Here is a 16,161-nt window from a genome sequence, read left to right as displayed (position 1 = left end):
ATTAGTAAAACAGAAATAGCAAATGAAATTCAAGAGAAATGAAAATTCAAATACAGTAACCTATTAAATAACTTGTTGTGAATTTGCCTTAAATTTGGGTCTGACTTCTCAGCAACCAAAACAAAAAAGAACGCATGACATTACACATTTCTCACATGGAAGAGCAAAGACAGACTTCCTAATTAAAAAAACAAAACAAAACAAAACAAAAAACACCAATAAAAGGAACTCTGTTGTCTTAATTCTAAATCTAATTTCTCAATGGGTTCTAAATATAAATTCTCACATGAGCAACTAGTGAGTGGTAGAACTAGCACACTCAATAAGAAGCACTGCAGGCTGGCTGCGCGGCTCACTAGGCTAATGCTTCGCCTGCGGTGCTGGCACACCGGGTTCTAGTCCCGGTCGGGGCACCGGATTCTGTCCCGGTTGCCCCACTTCCAGTCCAGCTCTCTGCTATGGCCCGGGAGTGCAGTGGAGGATGGCCCAAATCCTTGGGCCCTGCACCCGCATGGGAGACCAGGAGAAGCACCTGGCTCCTGCCTTCGGATCAGCGTGGTGTGCCAGCCGCAGTGGCCATTGGAGGGTGAACCAACGGTAAAGGAAGACCTTTCTCTCTCTCTCTGTCCACTCTGCCTGTAAAAAAAAAAACAAAACAAAAAACAAACAAAAAACAGCACTGCAACTGCAAATTCACATTTTGTTTTCAGTTTTTACAAGTCTGTCTTATTTTGCATTTAGGAGAGGCTAAAAGAATGTTTTTCAAGTTCAAATGACCTGCTTAGGCCAATCCCAGAGCAGTGATGTCTTCAAATATAATGTCTCTGAATCAGTCTTGGGATAAAAGTATATAACTTAAAAGTACATAATCTGTAGTTGGAGGCTGACATAGGTGTTACTTTCATATGTGAGAAACCTATTCATTTGTTGGTTTAATGCTCCTTTCAGAGTAAGAGTCTATCTCTATCTTCTTCTTTTTTTTTTTTTTTTTTTTTTTTGACAGGCAGAGTGGACAGTGAGAGAGAGAGACAGAGCGAAAGGTTTTCCTTTGCCGTTGGTTCACCCTCCAATGGCCCCACGGCCAGCGCGCTGTGGCGGGCACACCACGCTGACCCGAAGCCAGGAGCCAGGTACTTATCCTGGTCTCCCATGGGGTGCAGGGCCCAAGCACTTGGGCCATCCTCCACTGCCTTCCCTGGCCACAGCAGAGAGCTGGCCTGGAAGAGGGGCAACCGGGACAGAATCCGGCGCCCCGACCGGGACTAGAACCCGGTGTGCCAGCGCCGCAAGGCGGAGGATTACCCTAGTGAGCCACGGCGCCGGCTCAGAGTCTATCTTCTACCCTCTTTATATCTTTGAGATATATGGTCATGGTGGACATTCAGTTTATATCCAAAGTTATTGAAAAAGTCAGAAAATAAACCTTACCACTGGTAGGTATTTTGATATGGGAGAGGATATTTTTATCTTTACCTTAGAACAGTCTCCTCCAGGAATGATTTCCTGTATATAAACCAATGGACCTTCGTTCCGATTAATTCCTCCTAGGATCTTCAGACCAAGACCTGTTTCCTTCAGAATCGTGATCATCTGAAAGGCAGGGTCCCTGAAAAAAAGTAAACAGGCACTCACAGGTGAAGTTAGAGACTGGTACATTCGTTTTTCTTTAAACTACCTATTAAGTCAAATTCTCAGATCTAGACAACCCAAAAAAAGAATGCCTGCAAGCAATTAGATTTTTAAAAAATATGGTGATATAAAGCAACCAAGTGGAATTTTTTACTTGTATTTTACGTTTTCTCTACAAAACAACTAAAACATAAAGGTATTTACAGTAGAGATGCTTATTTCTTTGGACTCTAACAAAGAAAATGTTTTAAATTATCATTTTAGTGAATTTAAAGATAACCATAGGGATGTGCTTTTAGTTGATTATTAGACTACATTGAAGTATTTCAAAACTGAACATTTTGATGAATTAGGTAAATAATTTTGGAAGATATATTTTTGGCCACTTAAAGAAAAATAAATATTACCCTTATTTGAATCCTAAAAATAAAGTTTATCTTTTTAATTTAGAAAGAATATTTTCCTGGTAGAAAATACTTGTTTCAGCTATAATTTCTGCCAGTCATAAGAGTAATGCCATTATAAAAGAAGGAATTGTCAAAAAAAAAAAAAATCTGTCAAAGGAACACTTTCAAGTTTTGCTTCTGAACTCTCTGGTCAGCAGTCTTATTGGTCAAGCAGGTGCAGGGCCTAAGCACTTTGATCATCCTCTACTGCTTTCCCAGGCCATAGCAGAGAGATGGATTGGAAGAGGAACAGCCGGGTCATGAACTGGTACCCATATGGGATACCAGAACTGCAGGCGGCAGCTTTATGCACTATGCCACAGTGCTAGCCCCAGCTCCTGACTTTTTCTAACCCCAACAGAATATGCATTATTAATACAGTACCATATGTCTAATCTTTTTCCTCCATATTGTTTCTTTTGAATTGATATTGTACTATACTAATATAAACAGTTTAAGATCCTGCTTTTCTAGCTAGAAATATTATATCCAACCTCCATGTTGTTAAAAGTTTCTCTAAAACATAAATTTCAATGGCATCACATAATTCATACACATGGCTAGGACTTTATTGTAAAACTTTTAAAGATTTTACATTAATCTCATTTTTGCTATTAAAAATAGTTATGCTGTTTAATTTTAATCATAATCACAGAATTTAAAATTAAAACTATACAGTAATACTACTGCTTATCTAGTAGATCAATAAAAGTTTAAAACTTTGACAACGTATTTTGATGGCAAAGCTATAGGAAAAGAGGCACTTTTGTACATGGTTTCTGGATTTACAAATGGTACAACTTCTAAAGAGAAAATTTGGTAATCTCTAATAAAAAATTATTACCTAACTCAGCAATCTCATTTCTAGGAGTAATAAACCCAAAAATATTCTGGCAAAAGAAAAAAATGACTTATATATTAGGTTATTTATTTTGGCATAATTTATATCTACCAAAAAATGCAAGCAATCTAAGATTCTATCAATAAGGTACTGGCTGAATAAACTATGGTTCATCCACAAAATGGAATACTATGTAGCTGTAACAAGGAAAAATGAAAACCTTTTCTAGCTTGCCACTAACACTTACCCTAGGAGTCAGCACATAATGGTTCTATACTTGGATCTCTGCCACGTATGTGGGAAACCTATACCAAGTCCCTGGCTTCTGGCTTCAACCTGTCCTAGCTTCAGCCATTGCAGGGATTTGGGGAGTAAACAGTGGATGGGAAATCACTCTCTGTTAAGTAAGCAAATAAATAAATATTACAAGGTTATCTATGGGCCGGCATTGTGGCACAGTGGGTTAATTGCTTCTTGTAACACTGGCAACCCCATACTAGGATGTCAGTACAAGTCCTGGCTACTCTATTTCTGATCCAGCTCTCAGCTAATGCACCTGGGAAGGCAGTGGATGATGGCCCAAGTACTTGGTCCCCTGCCATTCATGTGGGAGACCTGGATGCAGTTCCTGTCCCCTGGCTTTGGTCTGACCCAGCCTTGTAACAGACATTTAAGGTGTGAACCAGTGGATGGAAGATATCTGCCCCACCCCTCTTCTGTTGTCCTACCTTTCAAATAAATAAATAAATAAATCCTTAAAAAAAAAAAGGTTATCTTTAGGAGGAATGAGGGCACAGAGTAAAGGACAAGAACAGGAATTTTGAATATACCTTGTTAAATGTATGTTATGCATTTGTGAAATGGCACCAGTGCCTCCTGTCCCTGTCTGCATGACCCTTGGTAATGTGACTTTACTACTCCCTTCCATTAAAAGCCACTCCTTGAATTTGAACTTTGCTATTTGAATTGCTCTGGCCAATGTGACGCCAGGAAATGTGAGGAAATTCGACACTGCTTATAGAGGAATGATTCTGCCACCATGTGAAGAAGCCTAAGGTAGCTTCTGGAAAAATGAGACCAGGTCAAAAGAGATCTCAGCTATCCTGCTTTATAAGCTGAGGCCTCCGAATATATGAATGAAACCTTTTACATGAAAAATATTAAATGCTGACTGTTATATTGAGTGGTTTGTTAGCAGAAGCTAATCTTACATTAGGTAATTTTTATACAGAAATTATAAATCAAATATTTAAGAGTATTTCAAATAATTTTAAAGAGAATGCAGATTTTGGCCCATACATTGAATTTGGCTGAAATATGGGTAATTCAGTGTAATACTTTGTTCATTATTCATTATTGCTATCCTAGGTCACACTGGACAGCTAGCTATAAAAACAAAACCTCTCTACTAAAAGTTCATTAAGAATCTACATATTTTAAACTACGATATTCTAAAACATATTAAAAAATTTAAAGATTACTTTTCAAGTGGACCAGATGACACCACAGTAGATGTATTTTTATTCATGCTTTCACCACAGTAGCCTTGGATTTAACAGCTGTGTAAATGAAGAACTTGATGAAGAGTCTAGAAAGTCTTCTTTTCCTAAGATTGGAGAAGTAGAAAATAAACTGTCAGCTCTTAGAACAGTCAAATTTGATTCCAACTTTGCATTAAAACATATATACTTGGCACATAAAAAATATATGCATGTATATAGATGTTAGATGTAATTCTGGGCTATGGCATTTTAGTCACTGATGATAACATCTGAGAAGTGTAAACACAGCTTTCTAGATAGATAGCAGGTCTATATCATTATGAATATATCTATAAAAACTGTATTCTCTGGCAAAGATGATGAATAGAAGGGGGCTCAAAAATTCATGGAAAATGCACATTGTTTTTTTTTCCTAAAGATTTATTTTATTTATTTGAAAGACAGTTACAGAGAGAGGTAGAGTCAGAGAGAGAGGTCTTCCATCTGCTGGCTCACCCCCCAAATGGCTGCAATGGCCAGAGCTGAGCTGATCTGAAGCCAGGAGACAGGAGCTGCTTCTGCATCTACCATGTGGGTGCAGGAGTCCAAGCACTTGGGCCATCCTCTACTGCTTTCCCAGGTCATAGTAGAGAGCTGGGTAGGAAGTGGAGCAGATGGGAGTCGTGCTGTTGCCAATATGGGATGCCGGCACCAGGGCTTTAACCTGCTGCACCACAGCACTGGCCCCCACATTGTTGTTTAATTCAATTTTTTACACAAACTCTTTTTAAGCCCTTCATACAGCCATGCATTAGGTAACTTACAGCTTCCATCACTACTAAGTTTAAAAATCACATAATAATTAGGGCTGGCATTGTAGCACAGCTGATTAAGCTGCCACTTGCAACACTGGCATCCCATATCAGAGGGCCAGTTAAAGTTATGCTGTTCTGCTTCTTAGACCAAATGCTTGGCCCCCTGGCACCCACATGGGAGACCCAGATGGAGCTCTGGGCTCCTAGCTTTGGCCTGGATAGACCGAGCCATTGCAGCTAATTGAAGAGTAGACCAAAGGATGGATGATCTTGCTGTTTGTGTCTCTCCCTCCCTCTCTGTCACTTGCCTTTCAAATACTTACATAAATCTTAAATATATATTTTTTTACTTTTTTCATATATGTACTTTTAAAGATTTTATTTATTTATTTATTTATTTATTCTAGAGAGAGAGAGAGTTACAGAGAGAGGAAGAGACAGAGAGAAAGGTCTTCCATCCGCTGGTTCACTCCCCAAATGGCTGCAATGGCTGGAGCTGAGTCAATCAGAAGCCAGGAGCCAGGAGCTTCAACCAGATCTCCCACACAGGTGCAGGGACCCAAACACTTGGGCCATCTTTCAGTGCCTTCCCAGGCCATAAGCAGAGAGCTGGATGGGAAGAGGAGCAGCTGGGACGTGAACCAGAGCCCGTAAGGGATGCTGGCGCCGCAGGTGGCAGCTTAGCCTACTAAGCTGAAGCGCCGGCCCTGTATGTACTTATAAAATCACATAATAAAAGACTGAGGAAAATGTCATTTATGAACACAAGGCTATGAAGTTTATAGACAGAAAAATAATTATATAGCCGGCACCGCGGCTCACTAGGCTAATCCTCTGCCTTGCGGCGCCGGCACACCGGGTTCTAGTCCTGGTCGGGGCGCTGGATTCTGTCCCGGTTGCCCCTCTTCCAGGCCAGCTCTCTGCTGTGGCCTGGGAAGGCAGTGGAGGATGGACCAAGTGCTTGGGCCCTGCACCCCACGGGAGACCAGGATAAGTACCTGGCTCCTGCCTTCGGATCAGCACAGTGCGCTGGCTGCAGCGCGCCAGCCGTGGAGGCCATTGGAGGGTGAACCAATGGCAAAGGAAGACCTTTCTGTCTCTCTCTCTCACTGTCCACTCTGCCTGTCAAAAAATAATTAAAAAAACAATTACGATATACTTGAACAAAACAGAAAATATTATTATCTCACCAACTCTCTTGAAGGACTTCCTTCAGATCCTATATTACTCTGACTCATATTACTCCATGAGCTTCTTAAATACTCTTCTGAAAAGAAAAAAAAAAAAAGATTGTAATGCTTATATAGCTCCATTGTGAAAATAAGAGAATAGTGCAGTTCATTTAATTACAAGAAACTGATTTGAATAGAGACTTTACTACCTCTGCATAAGAAATATGAAAGAAGCATAAGAAATATGAAAGAAGCAAAAGAACTTCCATTTGAAAAAGACATTAGGATCACTTAGTACAATTCTCTTAGTGAGGGAATGAGAAGCTCAGATTCAGAGAGACTGTTCTTCCCACACAGATGAGGATTAGTCAGTGGTGACTTCCCAAGTCAGAATCCAAGCTTGACAGTCTAGAGCACTGATCCTGAAATCTGATCAACCCTGGTCCCATTGGAGCTTTTGGGCTTCTTTAGGCCTTGGTTTCCTCAAAGCTCCATTAGGTATCCAGTTGGTAGTGGTGGTTTTACAATTAGATACACATGTCAAAACTTCGCAAACTGCCTTACTTTAAATACCTACAGTTTGTTGTACAACAGTAAGGGCTTAATAAAATAAAATAAAAAATAATTTTCCAGTTAAAATGGTACTTTGACCTTCATATGTATCTTCTTTCCCTCCTAAGAGCCCATTAATATGAGAGTAAATATTTACAAATAGTTCAAACTCATAATGTTAAGAAGGAAATGAGAAAAGAGTCATCAGACAAAAATGTACAAGTTTCTGCAAGCTTCTGGAAGACAAAAAAATAGATGGTGTGGTGATAACTGACGAAACAGAACTGATGAAGATAAAATCTAGGGCCATACTACCTAAACACTTTAAGTTTGAAAACACATACAGAAAATGATAATATATGTAGGCAGTACTAGGATAAAGAAAGTGACATCCTCTAAAGAGGCAGAGGGGAACCTGTATCTCAGCACACCGTCAGCTGGTTAATAGCAAAATTCTGGTTGAGGAAAACAGGTGCAGGAAGAATCTGTCTTGCAGAATCTCAGGGAAACTGAAGACTCAGAATCCCAAAGTTCATGTGAGAAGCAAAACTGAGAACTGAAATCAGAGTGATCACCCTAACTCTTCTTCAACCAATACACGCAAAAATATAGATCCTTCCGTAAATAAATTGAATGGACTCTGGACAGTCAGCTCCTTCTGGGGACCTAACATAATGCTCTATACTCTGGCTTGGTTGTCAAAAACATCATTCAATCTTCATAGCCACTGCAGTAGCAAGCAGCAGAACAGCAGAAGCACTCGGATGAACAGCAGAGAAGTGAAGCCAGCAAGGAACAATGCTCTCAGCAGCAAAAACCCAACGGCATGAAACAAAGAGTTACCCAGTACCCCACGAAGAAGAGGGAGAAGCTTAACATCCATAGGCTTTGACTAGCAGTGACCCCAAGTCAAAAGTCAAGAGCCACTGCAGTTGTCACAAGATTGATAGAGCCCTGGAAAGAGTTCAATTCTAAACATAAGTTTGTGTAAGTTCATCGCAGATTGCTTTAATAATACACAGATGGAGAAGATTCTTAAGTCTCAAAGGAGAAAGCCTGACATAACAACAATAACTACCATTTATTAGCACTATGCAGTAAGTTTTCTAAATGTATTTATCTTATTTAAAAATCATAGAAAATGCACTACAGGTAAGTTTAAAAAGTTAAGCTCAAATGGCAAAACCACTGTGTGTTAGTCACATAGCCTTAGAAAAGTTATTTAGGCTCTTGGCATCTCCTCACATTAAGGCAGGAATATTTACACTCAGCTTAAAGGGAGATATAAAACAACAGAGCAGTCTTTCTACTGGTATCAAAGTGAGTAAGATCCCCACCTACTGGTGATCTGTCCCACTGTACACAGGGTCCCCAGGTCCCCTTGGAACATAACCAAGTATAACAGATGTGTCCATTGCTATATATCCATAATAAATTTCATATAATGTTATACTTAATGCCATTTAAAATATTTCCATATTAAAATACTAAAATGAAACTGTACTTATTTTTTAAAAGCATTTAAATATTTCTGTTCACTTAATATGGTTGGCAATGTCTTAACTGCAAGAGATGAGATGAAAAGCAGAGTCCAACCCAGAAAGTAATCAAATAAACAGCAGGAGGGTATGAGGTGTTCTGACAGCCATAAGCACAGGGAGCTAAGGGAGCATGGACGAAGGCCGCCTAACCCGGGACAGAGGAGTCACCACTGAGCACTGGTGTGGCCAGGCACCATGGTGGAGGCTTTTTTCCTCACAAGTCCCATAAGAAGGTATTTCTTAACTCAATTTCACATAAAAGAAAACCAAGTCATGGAGAAGCTCAACGACAGACTAGTCATAAAGCAGAATTTGAATCCTACGATTTTTCTACTACATCATGCTAGGGATATCAAATTATGTGACAAAATTAATTCACCAAAAAAGTAGGATAGGGGACTGTTAACAGTAGCAATGTGTTGTCTGTTTTTTTATGAGCAGGCTTCAAAAATAGCTCTTCAAAAAATGGAATTTAAAGAAAAGCTTATTTGGGAGCAAAAATTTTTGAGATCTGTTTGTAGGTTTTTCATAATATGCATTTTCCATGAACTGTTTGAAGAGCCCTCATATAAAGATAATACTACTAATTAAACTCTTTTTTTTCAATAATATAGACATGGGCTTAATTTTATCCATTCAAACTGCAGTTGTTGTTAACAAAGCATCCACTATCACAAAATGCCCATCCTTTGCCTCTCCTTGCCTCTCCTTGCCTCCTGCTTCCTATCGCTTTCTTTATACAATCTTGCAAGATCCTCCACCAAAAGCTTTCTCTTCCTCTCTCTCTCTCTCTCTCTCTCTCTCTCTCACACACACACACACACACACACAACTTCACATTATTAATGAATGACAGAGAAGGAAAACATTCTGTTCTCCACTAAAAATATGCACATCCAAGGAAAACACATTGTTTTCTGGGGCTTGGCAAGTCAGCAAAAAACAGAAAGTAGAGCACTAGAGAGGGAAAAAAAAATGTTTTATAACATAAAGCCATTCCAGAAAGCTTAAATTAGAACTTTACTTTGATATGCAAATCTCTCTGATTAAACTAGTTTTCATTGTTTGTAATTAGAAGTCTCATGAGATAATAAATCTGTCCATAATGCATGGTTTTGAGTAAGTTTAAGTCATTTATATTCTCAGTGACTTGGTATTCAATATATTCTAAATCTAGCAAATTTTTACTAGATCAAAAACAGAGAAAACAAAAGAGAAAGGGATTAAAATATCTTCTTCCAGAAACTATAGTAAATTTTAAATTACCATAATACATGCCATAAAAATTACTAGAAACTACCCAAACTCCCTCAATCTGGATAGTAATTTATCATTTTACTAATAATACTGCTTATAATTCCAAATTCTCATCAACGTGGTATACTAGATAACATTTGTATTATTGCTAGTCTTGTTGACAAAAGTAGTATCTCATGTCAGATTCTTCTTTTTAATGCTTTAAGAACCATTTCACATCTTCTTTTTTATCCATATAAAACAAATTTCATGTACTTCATATATATATATATATATATTTAGGACCATAGTAATACTTCCCAACACCTTCCTTCCTGCCCACACTCCTACCTTCCCTCCTCCTTCCTTTCTTATTGTTTCTTTTTTAACTACAATGACATACTTTCAGCTTATTTTATAATCCTAAGATTAACCCTCCATTAAGTAAAGAAATCAACAAATAGAAGGAAAAAAAAAAAACTGCTGTTCCTCAACAGTAGAAACAAGAGCTTTAAGCAATAATTGATTCTCAAAATGTCAATTTCATTCATATACATTACATTTTTTTGTACTCTTAGTGACCCCACTTCAGGGAAAACATATGGTATCTGTCTTTTTGAGACTAGCTTACTTGTGAACTCTTTCTTCATATTTTTTGCCAATTTTTTTCTATTCAGTTTTTTTTTTTTTTTTCCTGTTCAGTTTCTAAGAGTTCTTAATTCCTATGGAGGTCATTCCTCTGTCAGCACTAAGAATTGCAAATATGTGTTCTCCCTTTGTGTTGTCAGTTGTAGATTTTTGTATGTAAAAACTTGTGCCTACATTTTTCAGTTTTTTATGATTTCTTGGTTTTAGGTCAAATTAGAAACTCCCTGCCCACTCTGAAGTTATGAAGAACTATCTCATAATTTCTTCATCTTGGATCCACATGGAAGACATCATAATATATACTATGAAAGAAGAAATTCAATTCCTACATTTTTCACCTAAGAATTTTAACCAGTTGCCTCAATCATTTCATTAAATAAACCATATTTTCCCCACCAATTTGAGATGTGATCTTTATCATATATTAAATCTTGTAAATATTTGGGTCTACTTTTTTTCTAAAAAAGATTTTATTTATTTATTTGAAAGGCAGAGTTAGAGAGGCAGAAGGAGGGAGGGAGGGAGGGAGAGAAAGAGAGAGAGAGAGAGAGAGAGAGAGAAGAGTCTTCCATCTGCTGGTTCACTCCCCAGATGGCTGCAAAGGCCGGAGTGCTGCACCAATCTGAAGCCAAGAGCCAAGAGGCCAAGAGCTTCTTCTGGATCTTCCATGCAGGTGCAGGGGCCCCAAGGACTTGGGCCATCTTCTACTGCTTTCTCAAGCCATAGAAGAGAGCTGGATTGGAAGAGGAGCATCTGGGATTTGAACTGCTGGCCATATGGAATGCTGGAACCACCGTTGGCAGCTTTACCTGCTATGCCAGAGCGCTGGCCACTTGGGTCTACTTTTATAATTTACTTATTTTATTTGAAAGGCAGAGAGAAAGGAGTGAGGTAGAGGGAGAGAAAGCAATAGAAACAGAGAGATCAATCTTTCATTTGCTGGTTCACTCCCCAAATGCCTGCAACAGCCACGAGCAGGCCAGAAGCTAGGAACTCCATCTGTCTCCCACATGGGTGGCAGGGACCCAAGTACCCGAGCCACCATCTGCTGCCTCCGAGGATGTGCTATAGCAGGAAACTGGATCCACAGCAGAGCAGACTGAACAAGGTGCTCCACTATGGGATTCAGGCATCCTAAGTGAGAGCTTAACCTACTGTACTACAATGCCCAAGCCTACATCTATAATTTTTACTATGGCCCTTTGGTTAGCCCATTCATGTACCAATGCCATTTATTTTAGTTGCTGAAGCTTTATATGTTTTTTATCTATTAGGACCAATCTTCTTCATTGCCCTTTTTTAAATCAAGTTTCTTTGCTGTTTATTATTATTATACATTAACTTCAAAATCTCTTTATCTTTTTTGGAAAACAAAAAAGTGCTATTTGGGTAATCACATTAAACTTACAGCTTACAGGAGCATTGGTATCTACCTTTACAATTATTAGTTTTTGAGTCTGCTTTCCAAGATGTTGGTATGTCTTTCCATTTGTTCAGTCTTCTTTTATGATCTTCAATAATGCTTTATCTTCATTTTGGCTTCACACATTTCTCAGTTAATTCTTACATATGTTATCCTTTTTGTTTTTGATGCCTTTTTTTTTTTTTTTTTTTTTTTTTGACAGATAGTGAGAGGGAGAGACAGAGAGAAAAGGTCTTCCTTCCGTTGGTTCTTCCCCCAAATGGCCGCTACAGCTAGCGCTACGCCGATCCGAAGCCAGGAGCCAGGTGCTTCCTCCTGGTCTCCCAAGCGGGTGCAGGCACCCAAGCGCTTGGGCCATCCTCTACTGCCTTCCCCGGCCACAGCAGAGAGCCTGGACCGGAAGAGGAGCCACTAGGATTAGAACCCGAAGCCCATATGGGATGCCGGCACCGCAGGCGGAGGATTAGCCAAGTGAGCCACGGCGCCAGCCCCAGTTAACGCCTTTTTAAAATACATTATTTTATAAATGAAAAAAAAAACTTTTTGGAAAACTTTAAATAACATTCTAAAAAATGATTTCTTCCCACTCCAAATTCCATCAAATGACTGTCTTCATTAAAAAATGTTACTAATAGAGTGGCCGAAGCTCTGGCAGAGTAGGCTAAGCCTCTACCTGTGGCGCCAGCATCCCATATGGGCGTTGGCTCTAGTCCTGGCTGCTCCTCTTCCAATCCAGCTCTCTGCTATGGCCTGGGAGAGCAGCAGAAGACAGCCCAAATGCTTGTGTGCCTGCACCCACATGGGAGACCTGCAGGAAGCTCCTGGCTCCTGGCTTCAGATTGGCCCTGCTCCAGCTGTTGCTCCCATTTGGGGAGTAAATTAGTGAATAGGAGACCTTTCTCTCTGTCTCTCCCTCTTTCTCTCTGTAACTCTATCGTTCAAATAAATAAAATCTTTAAAACAAATAAAAATAAATGTTATTAATAAACAAGGTAATGGAAAAACAGGCACAATTCTGTTAGATTTCTGTTCAAAATTGTGTAACTGCAACATGTTGGTTTATAGTCAAGTACATCTTAACCACATACACACACCTTATCAGTAGTAACTAATTAGAAGATTTATTGAGTTGTCATTGCAAAGATTAAAATAATACATCTAGAACAGACTAACAAGGGCTGTCTAAGCAAGAGCCTAATTCCCATTCTTCCTTGCTGAAGTATTTTTATTCTTACTTCAAAGTGATTAGCAAGCTGTGAGGTTCAGCAACTCTCATGTCCTTCATTTGTTTGTTTAGAGTAAAAAGAACATCAGGAGGAAAGGGAAGAAAGACAAAGTATTAAGATGAGTAGAGGGAGCCGGCGCCGTGGCTCACTTGGTTAATTCTCCGCCTGCGGTGCCGGCATCCCATATGGGCGCCAATTCTAGTCCCGGTTGCTTCTCTTCCAGTCCAGCTCTCTACTGTGGCCCGGGAAGGCAGTGGAGAATGGCCCAGTGCTTGGGCGCCTGCACCCACATGGGAGACCAGGAGGAGGCACCTGGCTCCTGGCTTCGGATCAGCACAGCGCCGATTTGGGGGGTGAACCAATTTGGGGGGCCATTTGGAGGATGAACCAATGGAAGGAAGACCTTTCTCTTTCTCTCTTTCTCTCACTGTCTATAACTCTACCTGTCAAATAAAAAAAAAATAAGATGAGTGGAGGAAAGATTTGTTGATTTAACACTAAGCACAAATAATGTCTTAATATTAATAATCATTTTACATAGCTCAAAAGAAAAGCGCTTTGTCAGAAGCAATTGGCCATCTAGAGATCTCAAGCCACTAGATTGTCCTGATCAAGTTATTAGGGATTTCTGGTTCATTCACATGGAATGTGAAGGTTTATTATTATATTGTTAAGACACAGAACAAAAAGAAAGGAGCCCAAGGAGATTTTTGCCTAGGAGAGAGCACTGCTAACTTTTCCAAGGGCATAAAAGGTAGATTTGTTTTTGCAGGGAAGGGGGCTCACATACTAGATAAAGCAACCAGATTCCGCGTGGAGCAAAAAGGACATCAGAGCACTCTTTGATTTTATGTTCACAAAGGAAGATGTAGCTGAGGCCAGAAATACGTAAGAGAAGCAGGTAAGCATGACTTGTAAAACACCTTCAAACTGAAAATTCAGCACATTTAATAAATAATTATGGACAATAAGAAAAGGGTTAGGACAAGTGCAAGGATGAAAACATTTCGATGAACAGTATTTGTAGACACAGAAAATCTACAATGGTAAAAAATCCAAATCTAGGGTTTATCTGCTTGAGACAGGATATTACTATTACTCATTCAAAATTATGGGTTCATTTCCTGGCAGAGTTCTAAGAAATACACCAGAAGGAGTTGTCATACACTGCTCTATTTCCAACAAATAAGGAGACCCAGGGGAATCATTTTCAAAGCCCTGGCTCTCTGCAAAGGAAACAAGTATTTTTCTTTTAAGAGGAAATGAGTATGCAACAGGGCAAGTTGTTATCACCTCATGTAGGGGTTAGTAGAAGTTCATGCACCAACATAGATTGCATGTTATGGTAATAAAGTTTAGTGTCCTGCTCAGGTAGATTCCTGAGTATTAAAATAAAGTAAAGGATGATCTTTGGATGGTTTTTACCCATCTGTGTAGGTGTTGACCTTGCAGTTCACTATGGACCAATAAAGGGTGTTTGGTGATTGTAGCTCTACCTGGAAGGTGACTGAAAATCTTTGGAGAACAACATGTGCATTCAGGATCTTGAAACAGAAACAAGTCACAAAGAAGACTCTGTAGCTACATGGTACATTACCTAGCAACAGTTGGCATTTTAATACTCTAGGGTTGGCAAGGGACAACCTAGCAAACATAAAAATATTGTTTAGTTCTATTTAGTTTACCATACCAGAAAAGTTAATAACTATAAAACATTGGAAACTATCTAAATATGTAAAAACTGACAACTGGTTAAATAATTTAATATATGCAGTCATCAAAGATCTAGGCTATAAGTAATAAAAGGTAAATAAAATAATCTCATTTGATCAGTTTATGCTATACACATGTGTTAAAATATTACACTGTATACCATAAAAATGTAGACATAGTACACATTAATCACAATCTTTAATAAATTTTAATTTAAAAATTAAAGAATAACCTCATTTTCTGAAATTACATTTATGGAAAATATGTACTAAAATGTAAATAATTACAGAATCAGAATTACTATTATTTTTTGTTTACTCTATTTTTCATTTTCTTCTTTGAAATATTCTTTATTTGCTAAATGATTCACAATGGGGATATCTATTTAGATACATTATTTTGCTAAAGATAGAAAACATCAGGTTCAGATGTCCTTTCTTGGCATCTAGTATTTAAAGTTGGCTCCTTTAATGTCATTTTCCCTATATGATTCTTTTTTTATCTCCATTTGTAAGGTATTGGCAAATTTTACAGTTTGAAAGAGAATACAACATAGATCTGGTGTTTCCCAAAGAAAATGGCTATAAACTTTAAACATTTGATGACCAATGTTTTCTAAGTAAACTGACAGGCAGTAAAAGTAAATAAAATATACCTTTCTTTGCTATAATTTAGAAAGAAAACTCACAGTAGAGAAGCTCATACTACAAACTAATCTTACTGTTATTTTCTTTAGAAATTACCCACCTGCTACATTCTGTTGAAAAAGACCAACTGTGGCATGTAACTCAGTTACTTTATTGCTCTCTCCACACATTCAACATAGATAGAATAACAAAATCATTCATAAAATGATCCTTAACAATTCTATTTTAGCTTTATGAGTAAAAACTTTAAACTGAGAGTCTCCTGATGTTTTCCAAGCAGAAAATTTTCTTTGTCAAATGTACATGTCCCACTGAGATCTGTCTGATGTACAAATGGGATGGGGTAGCCTGCAGTCAAGTGTTTTGGGAGGGATTACAGAGGAAAACAAAAATATTATCAGTGTGGTGACATTTCACAACAAGGTCATTTCAAGAGAGGAAGAGGGCTTGATGATGTAGCTACCCAATAATTTGTCTGGATTCTGTGATAGAGCTGACACATTATGAATGCCTACAATTTATTGGTTTACTGAAGCTAATACTGAAAATGTAAACATTTTTGTTAAGTTTAGACCCACAGATTCAACGTTAAACCTGAAGAGATGCAAAAGTAAACAGAATTTAGAGCGATTTATGAGCGAATCTTCAAGATAAAATCAGTTATTTATATAATCCCAGGATTGTTAAAGAATCCCAGGCAGGCTGGCGCCGCGGCTCACTAGGCTAATCCTCCACCTTGCGGCGCTGGCACACCGGGTTCTAGTCCCGGTCGGGGCGCCGGATTCTGTCCC

At 38.6% G+C, this 16,161-nt stretch overlaps 1 protein-coding gene across 8 annotated transcripts in view; it reads right to left on the bottom strand.

Annotated features, from left to right (window-relative positions):
* STXBP4 (syntaxin binding protein 4) overlaps positions 1–16,161 on the bottom strand; it is a 222,494-nt gene that overhangs the window by 197,815 nt on the left and 8,518 nt on the right. For 6 of the 8 annotated variants that reach the window (XR_011383518.1, XR_011383517.1, XM_070060907.1 and 3 more), the window contains exons 2-4: positions 6,403–6,479; positions 4,398–4,522; positions 1,474–1,606 (exon numbers count right to left, since the gene is read on the bottom strand). Coding sequence is in view for 6 of the 8 variants with exons in the window: in XM_070060907.1 (XP_069917008.1) it covers positions 1,474–1,606; positions 4,398–4,444 (180 nt within the window). In the remaining 2 variants the exon portion in view is untranslated. The remainder of the gene's footprint in view (positions 1–1,473; positions 1,607–4,397; positions 4,523–6,402; positions 6,480–16,161) is intronic. The other 2 variants (XM_070060906.1, XM_070060909.1) reach the window with 1 other exon arrangement.

This window comes from Oryctolagus cuniculus, chromosome 17 (assembly GCF_964237555.1).
Source record: "Oryctolagus cuniculus chromosome 17, mOryCun1.1, whole genome shotgun sequence".
Classification (NCBI taxonomy): Eukaryota; Metazoa; Chordata; class Mammalia; order Lagomorpha; family Leporidae; genus Oryctolagus; species Oryctolagus cuniculus.
Note: the sequence above shows the minus strand (reverse complement) of the source record. Positions and strands in the feature narration are given on the sequence as shown.